Source organism: Callithrix jacchus, chromosome 10, assembly GCF_049354715.1.
Source record: "Callithrix jacchus isolate 240 chromosome 10, calJac240_pri, whole genome shotgun sequence".
Taxonomy (NCBI): Eukaryota; Metazoa; Chordata; class Mammalia; order Primates; family Cebidae; genus Callithrix; species Callithrix jacchus.
In genome coordinates, this window is record NC_133511.1 from 62,869,134 (window position 1) to 62,885,253 (window position 16,120).

Here is a 16,120-nt window from a genome sequence, read left to right on the forward strand (position 1 = left end):
CAAATGAGCCAGGGAACATTGCCCAAATAATCTAGAAATATTTGGGACCATTGAGGAACCATTTGGTTTATTGACTGATTTTGTATAATGAAATTCAATTTTGAAACCCCTGATTGTCATACTAACATTCTTTTAATTAAATTCATAAGTTCTATTACATACCTGCTTGTGAAATAGGCACTATGCTAAGCAATTGGGGATGTAATAGTGAATAGATGGCTCTAAGATCTCTAAGAGGGGCTGCAGGCACCTGTGAAAGGCCTCAACTTATAAGGAATAGAATATTATATGTGTATTTTCTGGGGAAGGATGGTAATTTTTCTCAAGTTTTCAGTTGAATCTGTTTATGCTTATTATAAATGAGATGTTCTATGACATGGCATTTCCAGTTAACTTTAACTCAATACAGTGGAACTGTTATGACATAGTAAACTGTCTTGTCCACATAGATCTCTCATTGTTGCAAAGGTTTAATGTAGAAAGCATTGTAATAATTTTTGCCTCCTCATAAAGATAAGATCTTAGTTGTCACTAATAGGTATTTAGTACCTAAAATAATGTGGAACATCATCTCATTTGACTTAGATGAGATCATATCTAGAGCATACATAGTATTTCTCTTTGAATGGTAGACTCTGAAAGAAACATTAATGTAGTAAAGACCTTTATGGCAACAACCACAAAGATGATTGAATGAACTCAAAATGCTTTATCTAGCAGAAATTTACTGGACGTAAATGTCTTTAAACATTTAAAGGATTAACTTGTAGAAGAGTATCTCAAAGACTGAGCCTATGATTACTGGATTCAAATAATGGGGAAGCAGAACTGAGTTTGATAGGAGCGAGAATGCTTGTTTTGCGTTTTGCATTGCAGGGGAATGATTGTCTTAAGGCTAATAGATGTTGTCAAAGCATTTTTCAATTAAATGTGCAAGTTCATATGGAGTTTTGTAGACGACACTAATCTTTTTAGCAAGAGATCTCTTTAGAAAGTCATGTAATAAAGCAAGTAAAGCAAAGACTTTGACTTTTTCATTTAATAGGTTACATTTAGGTGTTTTTCTTAGTAAATATTTTACTAGTACATTAAAAGCCTCTTGTTTTTTCTTAAAACAATTTATTTAAAGTAATGGTATTATTTTCTTGGCCATTAGCTGGTGTTGGAAACATGTTTCTACATAATTCTTAAAAGAGGATTATATAACAAAAATTATCTAGTCTTTAGGGTTCTGTTTTCTAAAGCCAGTAAGTCAGCTGACCTAATGACTGATAAATGTAGAAATATAACTGAGCTTTGCAAACTAAAAATCAAATGGAATATTTTTGAATGAGAATTCATCAAAAAGGAATAATTTTATATAGTTGATCTTCTACTGAAATTTAATACCATAACATCACCAGTCTTGAAACTTGTACTGTTAGGTAGCATCTTCTATTTCTGCTTGTTATAAAATTAATAATACACTTTAGATTAATAGATACATAGCAATTTATATATAAAGAATTATAATTTAAGTTTAAACAAGATTTAGTATGTGATTTACAAAACAATAAAAGTAGTTAAGTTTCATCATACCATATGAAATTGTTAACATTTGAGCCCGATGGCTCATGCCTGTAACCTAAGCACTTTGGGAGGCTGAGCATGGCAGATTGCTTGAACCCAGGAGTTTGAGACCTGCCTGGGCAACATGACGAAACCCCATCTCTACAAAAAATACAAAAATCAGCCAGGTGTGGCGGCACTTGCCTGTATTCTCAGTGACTTGGAAGGCTGAGGTGGAGGATTGCTTGAGCACAGGAGGTTGAGGCTGCAGTGAGCTGTGATTATACCATGGCACTCTAGTCTGGGCAACAGAGTGAGACCCTCTGTCTCAAAAAGAAAAAAAAAAAAAGATAAGCAAAGTTGTAAACATAACAAAGTTGTAGTGTTTGGTTATTAATGATAGAATTTTAGCAAATAAAGACCTTAGACCAGATTCCATCATAAGCTTCTTCAAGATCTAAGTGGGACTACACAAACTACTTTTATACCAAGTATACTAAGGAAGATAAAGTTTATATGCAGACTGTTGAGCAGTTACTTCTTAATATATACATATAGCCAGTATTCATACGAAAAAGTGCTTAGCATCATTATTCATTGAGAATTTCCAATTAAAATCACAATGAGGTACTACCTTACTTCCATTAGAATTAGTAAAATGAAAATGGATTACAGCACCAAATGTTAGCATTCTTAAACCTTGTTATAGATGTAAAATTATGCAATCACTTTGAGAAGCAGTTTGGCAGTTTCCTCAAATGTTAACAAACTGTTATCCCGAAGCCTGTAAATTTCATTTCTGAGTATCTATGTTAGAGAAATTAAAACATGTTTACAAGAAGCCTTGTATAAGAATGTTCATAGCATCTTTATTCTTAACGTTACTCATACAATGAATTATTACTAAGCAATAAAAAGGGATGACCTATGAAACTGTATGGATCTGTCTCAAAATTCCTTATATGTGAAAGAAGCCAAAAAGTACATACTGTTTGATTCCATTTTTGATTTTTTGAATTAATAAAACAAATAATCTATTGTATTAGTCCATTTTCATGCTGCTGATAAAGACATATCCAAGACTGGGTAATTTACAAAAGAAGTTTAATTGGACTCACAGTTCCACATGGCCCATGATTGTGGGGAGGCCTCACAGGGAACTCCCCTTTTTTTTTTTTTTTTAAAATGTTTATTTTATGTACAAAGAACTATCATGGTTTTTCATGGTAGATGTCTTGAATAATCCTTTGAAGATCATTTAGTCCAACTTAATGAAACCTATATCCTTCACGTACTGACGGAAACATTGGCGGTACATATTGAGACCATATTTCCGGATCAAACCGTGCTGATTTGAACAGACTTGACAAGAGCGAGAACCCTGGCTGAATTTTCGTGGTGGCACCAGCAAGCTGGTGACCCATCTTGCTCTCAGAAAGGCAATGAGGTAAAAGAACTCCCATTTTTTAAAACCATCAGATCTCGTAAGACTCATTCACTATCACAAGAACAGCACAGGACAGATCCACCCCCATAATTCAATCACATTCCACCAGGATTCTCCCACAACACATGGGAATTGTGGCAGTTAAAATTCAAGACGAGATTTGGGTAGGGACACAGCCAAACCATATCATTCTGCCCCTGGCCCCTCCTTAAAAAATCTCGTGTCCTCACATTTCAAAAGCAAACATGCCTTCCCAATGGTCCTCCAAAGTGTTAGCCCATTTCAGCATTAACTCAAAAGTCCGCAGTCCAATGTTTCATCTGAGACAAGGCAAGTCCCTTCCACCTGTAAGACTGTAAAATCAAAAGTTGCTTCCTAGATACAGTGGTAATACAGGCATTGGGTAAACACAGCCATTCCAAATGAGAGAAATTGGCCAAAACAGAGGGGCTACAGGCCCCATGCAAGCCCGAAATCCAGCAGGGCAGTCAATCTTAAAGCTCCAAAATGAACTCCTTTGACTCTATGTCTCACAACCAAGTCATGCTGATGCAAGTGCTGGGTTCCCATGGTCTTGGGCAGCAGCGCCCCTGTACAGCCTCCCTCCTAGCTGCTTTCATGTGCTCGCATTGAGTATCTGCGGCTTTTCCAAGCACATGGTGCAAGCTGTCAATGTATCTACCATTCTAGGGTCTTAGAGGACAATGGTCCTTCTCACAGCTCCACTAGGTGGTGCCCCAATAGGAACTCTTTGTGAGGGCTCCGACCCCATATTTCCCTTCCACAGTGCCCTAGCAGAGGTTCTCCATAAAGGCCCCACCCCTGCAGGAAATTTCTGCCTGGGCATCCAGGCATTTCCATAAATCTTTTGAAATCTAGACGGAGGTTCCCAAGCCTCAGTTCTTGATTTCTGTGCATTCACAGGTTCAACACCACATGGAAGCTGTGAAGGCTTGGGGCTTGTACCCTCTGAAGCCACATCTCGTGCTCTACATTGGCCATTTTCAGCTATGGCTGGAGTGGCTGAGATACAGGGCATCAAGTCCCCAGGCTGCACACAGCATAGGGACCCTGGGCCTGACCCATGAAACCATGTTTTCCTCCTAGGCCTCCAGGCCTCTGATGGGAGGGGCTGCTGTGAAGACCTCTGACATGCCTGGAGACATTTTCCCCATTGTCTTGGGGATTAACATTTGGCTCATCATTTCTTATGCAAATTTTTGCACCCAGCTTGAATTTATCCTCAGAAAAATGAGATTTTCTTTTCTATCACATTGTCAGGCTACAGATGTTCCAAACTTTTTTTTTTGTGGAGATGGGGTTTCACCATCTTAGCCAAGATGGTCTTGAACTCTTGACCTTGTGGTCCACCTGCCTCAGCCTTCCAAAGTGCTGGGACTACAGGCATGAGCCACCACGCCCAGCCTGATGTTTCAAACTTCTGTGCTCTGCTTCCCTTATAAAACTGAATGTCTTCAACAGCACCCAAGTCACCTTTTGAATGCTTTGCTGAAAGTTCCACAAATCTGTAGGGCAGGGGAAAATGCCACTAGTCTCTTGGCTAAAATATAACAAGTCACCTTTGCTCCACAAAAATTCCCTCCTGTCCTTTGGGAACAAGTTTCTCATCTCCATCTGAGACTTCATCAGCCTGAACCTTATTGTTCATATTGCTGTCAGCATTTTTGTCAAAGCCATTAAACAAGATTCTAGGAAGTTCCAAACTTTCCCACATTTTCCTGTCTTCTTCTGAGCCCTCCAGATTATTCCATCCTTTGCCTGTTATTCATTTTCAAAGCCACTTCCACATTTTCGGGTATTTTTTCAGCAGCACCCCACTCCTGGTACCAGTTTACTATATTAGTCCATTTTCATGCTGCTGATAAAAACATACCCAAGACTGGGCAATTTACAAAAGAAAGAGGTTTAATTGGACTCACAGTTCCCTGTGGCTGGGGAGGTGTCAGAATCATGGCAGAAGGCAAGGAGGAGCAAGTCATGTCTTACATCAATGGCAGCAGGCAAAGAAAGAGAGAGCTTGTGCAGAAAACTCCCGTTTTTAAAACCATCAGATCTCATGAGACTCATTCACTTATCACGGCAACAGCACAGGGAAGACCCACTCTTATAATTCAGTCACCTCCCACTGAGTTGACAGCACATGGTGTGGGTATTGTGGAAGTTACAATTCAAGATGAAATTTGGATGGGGACACAGCCAAACCATATCATCTATGGTTATAGTAATCAAAACTGATTTCTTCTTGCTTTGGTGTGGAAAAGAAACTGAGTAGGAAAGGACAGGAGGGAATTTTTGTGGGAATAGTTATATTCCTTATGTTGATTGTGGCATGAATTATAAAATATGCATTTGAAAGAACTGATGAACTCAGTGCTTGAAATAGTTTATTTAACAATATGTGAATTATACCTCATTAAAAATGCTTTCAAAATTGGTAATGGTTTGACAGTTATTTTCAAAATCCTGAATTTGAAATAGTATATACAGTTTTCATGTACTCATAAACTGTATGAATGCATTTCTAAACCTAATATATATAAAAACCTGCTAGTATAGCACAGTGATTAAGATGGGCTCTAAAGTCAGACTATCCGAAATTCAGTCTTTCTAAATTGTTCTAACCCACCTTAGGCAAATTACCCTACCTCTCTATGTATCCTCAGTTTCCTCAGTTGTAAAATGGGAGTAATTTAATACTTATTTAATTAGGTTATATTGGAATTATATGAACTAATTCATATTAAACTCTTGGAATAATTAATGCTTGAAACAGAGTACTCATTCACTAATGTTAACATCTTAGATTAATAGTACTGCTATTGATCTTACTAATTAATGCCTTCTGTTTTCTTGGCCTCCATATTTTTTTTTTTTTTTTTTTGCCTACTGAATAATTTGGAATTTATACCAAAAAGTTGGAATATTGTTGTTCAACCATGGAATCATAAATTTAAAATATTTATAAAATACTTGTTATATTTATTCTGTGCTGCGCTCCATAGATGTGAAAGATGTGAAGACCTGGTCCCATTTCTTAAGGAGTTCTTGTTATGGGAGAAAGGTACAGGGAAATATTAGATAATACAGAGTCACAAAGTCTGTGATGGGGATCTGTGAAAGGATGCTGTGGAGGAACCAGATACTTGGTTCATACTTGGCAGAAGATAACGCCTATGCTTGACTTTTTTTGTGGGGAGGTGGGAGTGTCTGTTTCTTTTTGTTATTTAATTTTTTTTCATTGATTCTGATATGTTTAGCACCTACCACTAATTCAAACTCTGAAAAACTCCTTGACTGGTTGAAATCATATGTCACAATAATGATGATTAGGATGATGTGTTTCATTTCACTGAAGTCTAGATTAACTTAAGGTACATATAGGAAAACATAAGAGTTTAGAATCTGATTAAGTCAAAGTCAGTAACCAGTCTGCCCAAAACTAAGCCATGAACCTTTCTACCCTAATGTGAGTGTCTCATCTCAGTTAATAGCAGCTACAGCCTTTCATTGGCCTTACCCTATGGAAATATGTCAATAGAATTTCTTTAGGAATGAAAAAGATAAGCAAAGATGTAAATAATAATCAAGTGGTGATGTTTGGTTATTAATGATGAGAGAATTTCAGCAAATAGAGACCTTAGACCAGATTTCATCAGGTGCTTCTATAGGCTCAGAGTGGGACTACAGAGATATCTTTTACACAATGTGTAAACCCCAAGGCCCTAAACCATGGAGTACATTCCTAACTTTGCTTTTTCTCTCACTCCACATCTACTCTAACAGCAAATCCAATCATCTCTTTACTCGTAATTGTATCTAGAATTTGATCACTTCTTATCTTATTCATAGCTGCATTCTTGTCCAAGCCACCGTCTCTTTTTTGTAAAATATATACAGTTGAGTAGTTTTTAGTATTTTTACGAGATATGCTACCAGTACCACTGTCTAACACCAAAATATTTTTCTGACTCTAAAAAGAAAACTCTGTACCCATTAGCAGTTATTCTTCCCCTTTTCCTATCTTTTGGCAGCCACTGGTTTTACTCTGTGTCCATAATTTGCCTATTCTCCACATTTCATATACTTAGAATTATATAATATGCAGCTTTGTGTGTGTGGCCATTTTCTTTCTTTTTTTTTTTAGATGGAGTTTTGTTCTTGTTGCCCGGGATAGAGTGCAGTGGTGCAATCTCAGCTCACTGCAGCCTCCTCGTCACTGCAGTCTCCACCTCCTGGGTTCAAGTGATTCTCTTGCCTCAGCTTCCTGAGTAGCTGGGATTACAGTCATGCACCACCATGCCTGGCTAATTTTGTGTTTTTAGTAGAGATAGTGTTTCTCCACGTTGGTCAGGCTGGTCTTGAACTCCTGACCTCAGGTGATCCTCCCGCCTCAGCCTCCTGAAGTCTTGAGATTACCGGCATGAGCCATTGTGCCTGGCTGTGTGTAGCCACTTTCAAGTAGAATAATCTTTACAAGGTTTATCCATGTAATGTGAATCAGAACTTTATTCCTTTTTATGACTGAATAGTATTTCCATATGTAGATATAAGAGATTTGTTTATTCATTCTATACTTGTCTTTGAGAGAGTAATTGGAATTAGCCAGGGGGAACACATTCCAGGCTAAGAGAGCAGAAGTGCAGTCACCTGATATCCTAAGAAAGCATGGTATTTCAGAGGGATATCTTTGATTTAACATGCCTGAGAGAAGAAATGGTATGGAGAACAAAGAGCAAGTGAAAGGGGGAGCAAAACAACTGGATTGTTGTTAGGGTCCATAATCTAAAATATTCTATAGATAATGTTAAGAAATTTGAATGTGATTTGAGGGAATTCATAAAAATTCCCTCTAGTTCAGATTTAGGATTTTTAAAAATGATTCAAAATAGGAGAAACCCAAAGATGGGTAGTTTTCTGTTTTCATATAATAATGACTACTTTAGGCTTGTGTTTAAATACATTAATCTAGATTAAAAGACTTTTAGGGAGTTGTTCTTTAATAAATTTTACTGCTAAATTTTCTTTTTGCTTAAAGTAGTGGAAGTAGGCCAGGCACAGTGGCTCACGCCTGTAATCCCAGCACTTTGGGAGGCCGAGGTGGGCTGATCACCTGAGGTCAGGAGTTCAAGACCAGCCTGACCAACATGGAGAAACCCCATCTTTACTAAAAATACAAAAGAAAAAATTAGCCAGGCGTGGTGGTGGGTGCCTGTAATCTCAGCTACTCGGGAGGCTGAAGCAGGGTAATCGCTCGGACCCGGGAGGAGGATGTTGCAGGGACCCAAGATCCCATTGCACCCCAGCCTGAGCAACAAGAGCGAAACTCCATCTCAAAAAAAAAAAAAGTAATAGAAGTAATTGAAATGGATTTTCCTAGCAATATCAGCTCTCTTATGTTTTGAAGCTTTTAAAAATAGATATGGTACGTATCTTCAGTTCCCACCATGACTTTGAAAAATAATAAATAGATGGAGCCATTTGTTGCATATGGAATTCTCTTTTTTTTTTTTTTAAACATATAGAATTTTCAGTGGAATATAAGAAGTTATAAAGCTTAGAGCCTTAAGGTAGAGGTGGGTTGTAATGAAATTAGGGAATTAGATCTTGGCCAAAAATAAAGTCTGAGTCGTAATTTTCCTTTTTGTAAAATGGAGGCAGGACCAGACAAGACTTTGAGAAAAGTCTTACCTTTTGATATTAAACAGTTAAAATTCTATACTGTTTATTGTATATGCTAGTATGAGATACATGAACATGCTTGTTTCATTCTCATGTATAATAAATGGTTGTCATTTTAATTTCTGAAAGATTTTTATCAGTGGCAAAGCTTTCCTTAGAAGACCAATTTAATAATACTCAAGAGAATCCATTCTTTAATTTTATAAGAAAGCTGAGGCCTAATGAAGATATATGACTTGTTCAAAGGCTCTTCGAAGGCAGAGTTCCTACTCTAAAGCAATAGAGTATACCTGGCATGGAAGTGGAAAGGTAGAGGGTAGGTGTATGTGACTTGACAAGATAAGAAAACAAGTCATTTCATCTTAACAGTTTTCCCTTTGAATTAGAGGTATTTACATCACACATTGAGAATACAGATGGGAGGACCTTGAGCTAATTAATAACCTAGTGGCACATCTAGACCTAAATTTCCCAACTTAGTCCAGGGTCTGCTTTTTATCTTCAGCATTATGTACTGCTTGTCTGAGCAAGAAAAATATCCAGGTGAGTTTTCTCAGTTGTAAATGGCATTTAATTTAACTATGTCACACCTTTCCTTTTGCTTGTAAAAATACAGGATTTTATATACCAGGTATGGGGTTAAACAACTGTAGTCCTAGCTACTTGGGAAGCTAAGGTGGGAGGGTCTTGAGCCCAGGAATTTGAGGTTACAGTGAGCCATGATCAGATCATTGCACTCCAGCCTGGATGACAAAGTGAGACCATGTCCTTTTTTTAAAAAGTAGAATTTATAGGTTAGAATCGTATTTATTTGGAATTTTCTGGTATTGTTGAATCAGTTATAAACCATTATTAACGAAATAAAATCAACAACCAACATTTTTATGTTTTCAAATTGTGTTATTGGAACTGATGTTTTGCTGTAATTATTCAGAAAGTTCTAGATCTTAATTTTATAACAATATCAAATGCTGTTATCTCTGAGGGGAGAAAAGAATTGTTTTCAAATGAATCAAGAACAAGACAAAAAATACTCTTGCAATCAAGTTTTACATTGATTTCTTCTCCTTAGAGATAAACTGTTAAAGTTAGCAAACCTTTATTTTTATTTAGTTTTGTTCCTACTTTTCTTTTCAACCGAAGAGATCTTCATTGTCATTCTAATTAGTAGAGACAAAATTCGATATTCCTCTCTGAAGAATAGTATATTTTAATGTGTTTTTCTTAGCGCTTTTTAAATTCAGGGTTAATTAGGGCTAGCTGTACCAATGTTTTAGATGTTCTTAATGTATTTTTTAATTTTAATGTCTAATTGATATTATTCAGAAAGTTCTCTAGAACAGGAAAAAGATTTTTATGCTGTCTTATTTTTTTCCTTGTTTAGAAATCGAAACGAGTTGGCTGAGACTCTTGCACTCCTGAAAGCACAAATTGATCCTGTACTATTGAAAAACTCTAGCCAACAAGACAACTCTTCTCGGGAAAGTCCCAGCTTAGAGGATGAGGAGACTAAAAAAGAGGAAGAAACACCTAAACAAGGTTTTTTTTGTGTGTTTTGTTTTGCTTTGTTTTGTAATCTCTTCTATCTTCTTCTACTCCTCTTCCCAACTATGTAATTCTGAATTTCTATCTCAATTTGAATTGGGAACCTTCCTGTAAAAGGAGGTTGATTTTTTTCCTTAATTTAAAGAAAATGAGGCCAAATACATCAAATATGTTGCTCCTTTATGTAGAATGTTTAAAAAATCTTCATGAAAAATGTTCAAATCATCAAAGCATATTTTTTACTAAGGAATATGCAGTAATTTAGTGAACTTTTTTTATTGTGGCAAAATATACATAACATAAAATTTACCTTTTTAACCATTTTTAAGCATACAGTTCTGTGGCATTAAGTACATTCACATTTTTGTGATGCAGCCATCACCACCATCCATCTCCAGAACTTTTTTGGTCTTTCTCAATTAAAACTGTATGTTTTAAACACTAAACTCTGCATTTTCCCTTGCCCCTAGCCCCTGGCATCTCCCATTCTACTTTCTGTCTCTAATGAATTTGATCGTTCATATTGGAGGAATCATATAATGCTTGCACTTTTGTAACAGACATATTTCGCATAGCATAGTGTCTTCAAAGTTCATTCATGTTGCAGGGGTCCCCGACCCCTGGGCCAAGGACCAGTACCTGTGTGTAATCTGTTAGGAAGTGGGCTGCACAGCAGGAGGTGAGCAGGGACCAGTGAGCATTTCTGCCTGAGCTCCACCTCCTGTCAGATTGATGGCAGTATTAAATTCTCAAGGAGCACAAACACTTGTGAATCATATATGCAAGGGATTTAGATTGCACGCTCTGAGAATCTAATGCCTGATGATCTGAGGTGGAACAACAGTTTCATCCTAAAACCATACCCCACACCTACCTCCTGTGGAAAAATTTCTTCCATAAAACCGGTCCCTGGTGCCAGAAGGTTGGGAACCACTGTTGTGGTATATGTCAGAATTTTCTTCCTTTTAGTAAATAATAAATCATTGAATAATTGTCCATTTATGTATATACCACATTTTGTTTATCAATTCATCCATCATTGGGCACTTGAATTCATCCACCTTTTGGACATTGTGAATAATGCTGCTACGAACTGGGTGTACAGATATCTCTTGAGTCACTGCTTTCCCTTCTTTTAATCCAGAAGTGGAATTGCTGGATCATATATGGTAATTCTGTGGTTAATTTTTTTGAGGAAGTGCATACTGTTTTCCACAGCAGTTATATCATTTTACATTCCTTCCAGTAATGCCCAAGGACTCTAGCTGCTTCCCATCCTCACCAACACTTGTTTCTGTTTGTTTGTTTTTTTTATAACAGCACCTCATTGAAGTTATTAGTTCCTAATGACAACTGATGTTAAGCATCTATCTTTCAAGTGTTTATTGGCCATTTGTATATCTTCTTTGGAAAAATGTTTATTCAAGTTCTTTGTCCATTTTTTTCATTGGGTTGTTTATTTTTTTGTTTTGCTTTGAAAATCCTTAAGTCTATGATAATTTTAATGGTTAAACCTGATTTCCAATTGAGTTTTCTAATTCACTTAAGTAGGCAGATCAAATTCTAACCTTTCTAGGAAGACAAAGCCAAGTCTCCAAAAGGAAGGAAACCAACTGAAATTTTGATCAACCTTTTAATGATAAGGGAAGGAATTTGCTTTCCTTATCATGTTTTCTTTGCTTTAAGTTTGCCTCCACTAGTTTTGATTAGAACCTAAACATAATGTGTTATTACTTTATTTGCTGCTTTCAGGAAACCATTTATATAAAGCATTTTATATCTGCAAGCATTGCTTTGTAAATAAGGAATTGTGCCTTTTGGTGTAGTATATAATAATGTTCCTATATGTTAAGCATTGCTTTTAGCCAAAATGCTGATTACTGTTCTTCATTGCTTATGTGGTTTTATTTCAGTTATCTATGGTGGTTTTATTTCTAAGCTCAATTTCTGATTTAAATAATTATTTTTGATATGTTAAAATTAAACCTGTAGACTACTTCAGGAAAGCTTTTTTTTTTTCCTTTGAGACAGGATCTCTCTGTGTCACCCAGGCTGAAGTGCAGTGGTACAGTCATTGCTCACTGCACCCTAGAACTCTTGGGCTCGAGTGATTCTGTCCCCTCAGCCTCTCCTGAGTAGCTAAGACTACAGGCGTGTGCTACCAGGCCCAGCTAGTTTTCGTTTTTTATTTTCTGTAGAGATGGGGGTCTCGCTCTGTTGCCTAGGCTGGTCTTGAACTCTTGGCCTCAAGTGATCCTCTTGCCTTGGCCTCCCAAAGTGCTGGGATTACAGGAATGAGTCCCTGTGCCCAGCCATTCATAATAATTTAAAAGTAGTCTGAACCTCCTATTGAATTTCTTTTCTTTTTTATTAGTATTTCCCAAGGATTAGTTCTGGGTTTAAGCTTAATATTATTTGTTCATTTTGGTTATTCCTTCACATATTTTTTTTTAATTCCCAGACACAATTAAAATCAAAGCCAGAGAAAATGTAAATTGGAAACAAAAGTCACAATAATAGAAATTTAAGAAGCAATTATTTCCAGTAGAGGACCTCATTTGACACTGATCTTGAAGGGAGACTCATTGTATGGTTTAAAGTAGAAAGAAAAACAGAATAAACTGTTTTTCTAGTAAAGCTCTTCCCAATAGTTAATTCTAAAATTTCTTTGTGGGACCTCATAGTAGAGAATGGGGGATTTCAACAATAACAACAGCTAACATTTATTGGGCACATCCTGTTTTCTTTGCAGTCTACCAAATGCTGCATATGGATTTTCATTTAATCCTCATAGCAACTCTTTGAGGTAACTACTATTATTATTTCAGTTTTACAGATGAGGAAATTGGAACATTTATATTGTTGCCTCAGGTCATATACATAATAAAGTCTAGATTTGGAGCCTGATCCTTCTATATAGCCTGTGCTTTTAAACTGGTCTAGAGGTACTTCTGAAACTTTGATATGTGTAGTGTCCACCTTGGGAGTTTTTTAAAATACAGAATCTGGTGGACCTAGGTCTTGGCTGTCTGCTAATTGGCATTTTAATAAGGACCTATGTAATGTGGATACTGTTGGTTAGAGGAAAACATTTTAAGTTGTAAGGTCTTCTCCTAACTTCTGAAACAAATACACCAAAGGCTATTATACACCTGTTTCTGAAAATATTTCTCAATGAATGTTGATGTTATACCTCTCAACAAGAAAAAATGATCTGTGAGGGATGGCATCTCCTAAAAAAGCAGAAGAGGAAGAATAGAACATTTAGTTCTCTTTGTTTTTCTTTCTTCTATTTTTATTTTAGAGACAGAGTCTCACTCTGTCACTCGGGCTGGAGTGCAATAGTACAATCATAGCATGCTGCAATCTGGAGCTCCTGGGTTCAAGTGGTCCTCCTGCCTCAGCCTCCCAAGTAGCTAGGACTACAGGTGTGCACCGCAATGCCTGGTTAATGTTTTTTAATTTTTAATTTTGTAAAGACATGGTCTCACTTTGTTGCCCGGGCTGGTGTCGAACTCCTGACTTCAAGCAATCCTCCTGCCTTGGCCTTCCAAAGTTCTCAGGTGTGAGCAACTCGGCTCAGCCTACCTTCTCTTTTAAATAGGGCTTTTCTGCTTCTCTTTCTCTAAGAAAATGTTTCTTATTAATTCATTTATTCATTCAGTGAATACTTACTGTGCACCTTCTATGTGCTAAGCATAATTTTAGGCATATAGTTTAATAAAGAAAGACTAAAATCCTTTCTTTTGTAAAGCTAAAACTAGTGGATAAAATAGTAACACATAAACCATTTACTATGTGCCAGTACTGTTGTAAATGCTTTGCTTGTATTGTCAGCTCATTTTCACAACAAACCCTGTTTAGTAGTATAATATTATTACTTCCCTTTTTTCAGATGAGGGAAATTAGATAAAGAGTGACTTCAGTAACTTTCCCAAGGTGACACTGCTTGTTAAAGGCAGACGTAATATTCAAAACTAGGCGGTCTTTCTCCAAAGTCCTTGTGCCCTTTCAATGCTGTACTTAGGTATGATTTCAGCCCCCAAAACCCTGTCTCTTTTCCTTGTCCACTCACATGTAGTTCTTGTAGTCTGTTCCATAGCAAGACCAAAGAAATACGATTCTGTTCTGTCATTTTTATTCCTCTCAAATGTAAACAAACATTACCCTTGGGCTGTGTTGGTAGGTCAGGGTGAGGTAGGAAGGAATAGGTCAAAAGACGGAAACAGTCCTGGGGAAATGTCTAACGTAGAGTGTTGAAGCAAAATGTGACAAAGTTAAAAATTAAGCATGGTTGGATATTTGTGTTTTAGGAAGCAAGAAGTAAAAATAAATAGGCACTGAAGAGGGAATAAACAGCGACTCTTATTCTTATAGTTAAAATAGATTTTTCTTTAGTCATTAGTTAAACTGCCATGCCTTGTATCTTACCTCAGTAAGGTAAGTTTTTTGTTTATTTTTGCCTAGGTGCTAAGAAGAACCATATTACCTGTAAAAGTGGGCAAAAAAATGAAAAATGGCAGCAAGCGGCCTAGAAAATGGTGACACCAACTAAATATTTAAGTTGACTTTGTTTCAAAGATAATTAGAATTGCCTTCTGAAAGTCTAAATTTGCTAGACTAGCATTCAGAATCTCACAGTCGTATCTCTCTCTCTTTCTGGCATTACCTCCTGCTTTTTCTTACATGAGTAAGATCTAGATGCTTTTGTTTTCTCCATATCTCTTGGGCATTCCTTGCTGTGTCTGCATGCTGTTTCTCTCCCTCAGATGTTGTCTTCCCTACTCCCATCAAAGTATGGTTATGAGGACCATCTGAAATCCCACCTTCTTGATTCCTTTTCTGAAATTTTATTTGTACTATTTGTATTCCACTTACATTAGGGCAGTCATGGCATCAGACTTAAAGCACTGAAATACTTTTTGAGTTGTTACTCTCAGACTTTGGCAAATTTCCAAGTAAATGTTTGGTGTCATTAACCACCTTTTATGGAAGTTTAAGATCCAGTGTGTTAATTTATGTTATGTACTACCTGGAAGGTATTGTGCATATAAAATACCATGGAATTTAATATATATTTTCATTCTATATTGGTTATTGTATTCTAATTTAGAAGGGACCAAAAAGCTAAAAAGAAACTTTTCTGGGGAAAAACAAAGTTGAGGGAAGCTCAACTAACTTTTAGTTTTTATTCTACTAATTGGAAGAAGATTGTCCTTTTTCAAATTTTTGTAGTCATGCCACTTCTGCCTACAGGTGATGAGTTAAGATATCATTTGAGACTTTCTTATAAAGAATAGAATTTACAGACTGGCTGCTCACAGGCCTAATTTGGCCCCAAAACATGTTTATTTTAGTTTTTACAGTGCTGCTTTGTTTTTAAAAAGCTAAGATACAATTCACGATTTTAGTGATTTTAGTATATTCACAGCATTGTGCAACCATAACCACGATCTAATTCCAGAACAATTCTAGCACCACACGAAGAAACTCTGTACCCACTTAGAAGTTACTTGACAATTCTCCCTGTCCCCATCCCCTGTAAATCATTAATCTACTTTGTCTTTATGGATTTGCCTGTTTGGAACATTTCATAAAAATAGAATTCTAATATGGCCATCTGTGTCTTTTTCTTTTAAGCGTAATGTTTTTAACATTACACTAACATAATGTTAGAAACGTAGGCTAAATATTACAATATCCATGTTGGAGCATGTATCAATACTTCATTCCTTTTTATGGATGAATAATATTGATTTGTATGGATATACCACATTTTATCTGTTCATCACTTGATGGGCATTTGGGTTTTTCTACTTTCTGGTATAAATGCAGCGGTGGATGTTTGTACAAATTTTTGAGGGAACATATGTTTTCATA

At 36.5% G+C, this 16,120-nt stretch overlaps 1 protein-coding gene across 2 annotated transcripts in view; it reads left to right on the forward strand.

Annotated features, from left to right (window-relative positions):
• The window catches only part of RSF1 (remodeling and spacing factor 1), a 168,646-nt gene that overhangs the window by 91,433 nt on the left and 61,093 nt on the right, over positions 1-16,120 (forward strand). For both annotated transcript variants that reach the window (XM_002754792.6, XM_009007374.5), the window contains exon 5: positions 10,080-10,234. In XM_002754792.6, the coding sequence (XP_002754838.1) occupies positions 10,080-10,234 (155 nt within the window). The remainder of the gene's footprint in view (positions 1-10,079; positions 10,235-16,120) is intronic.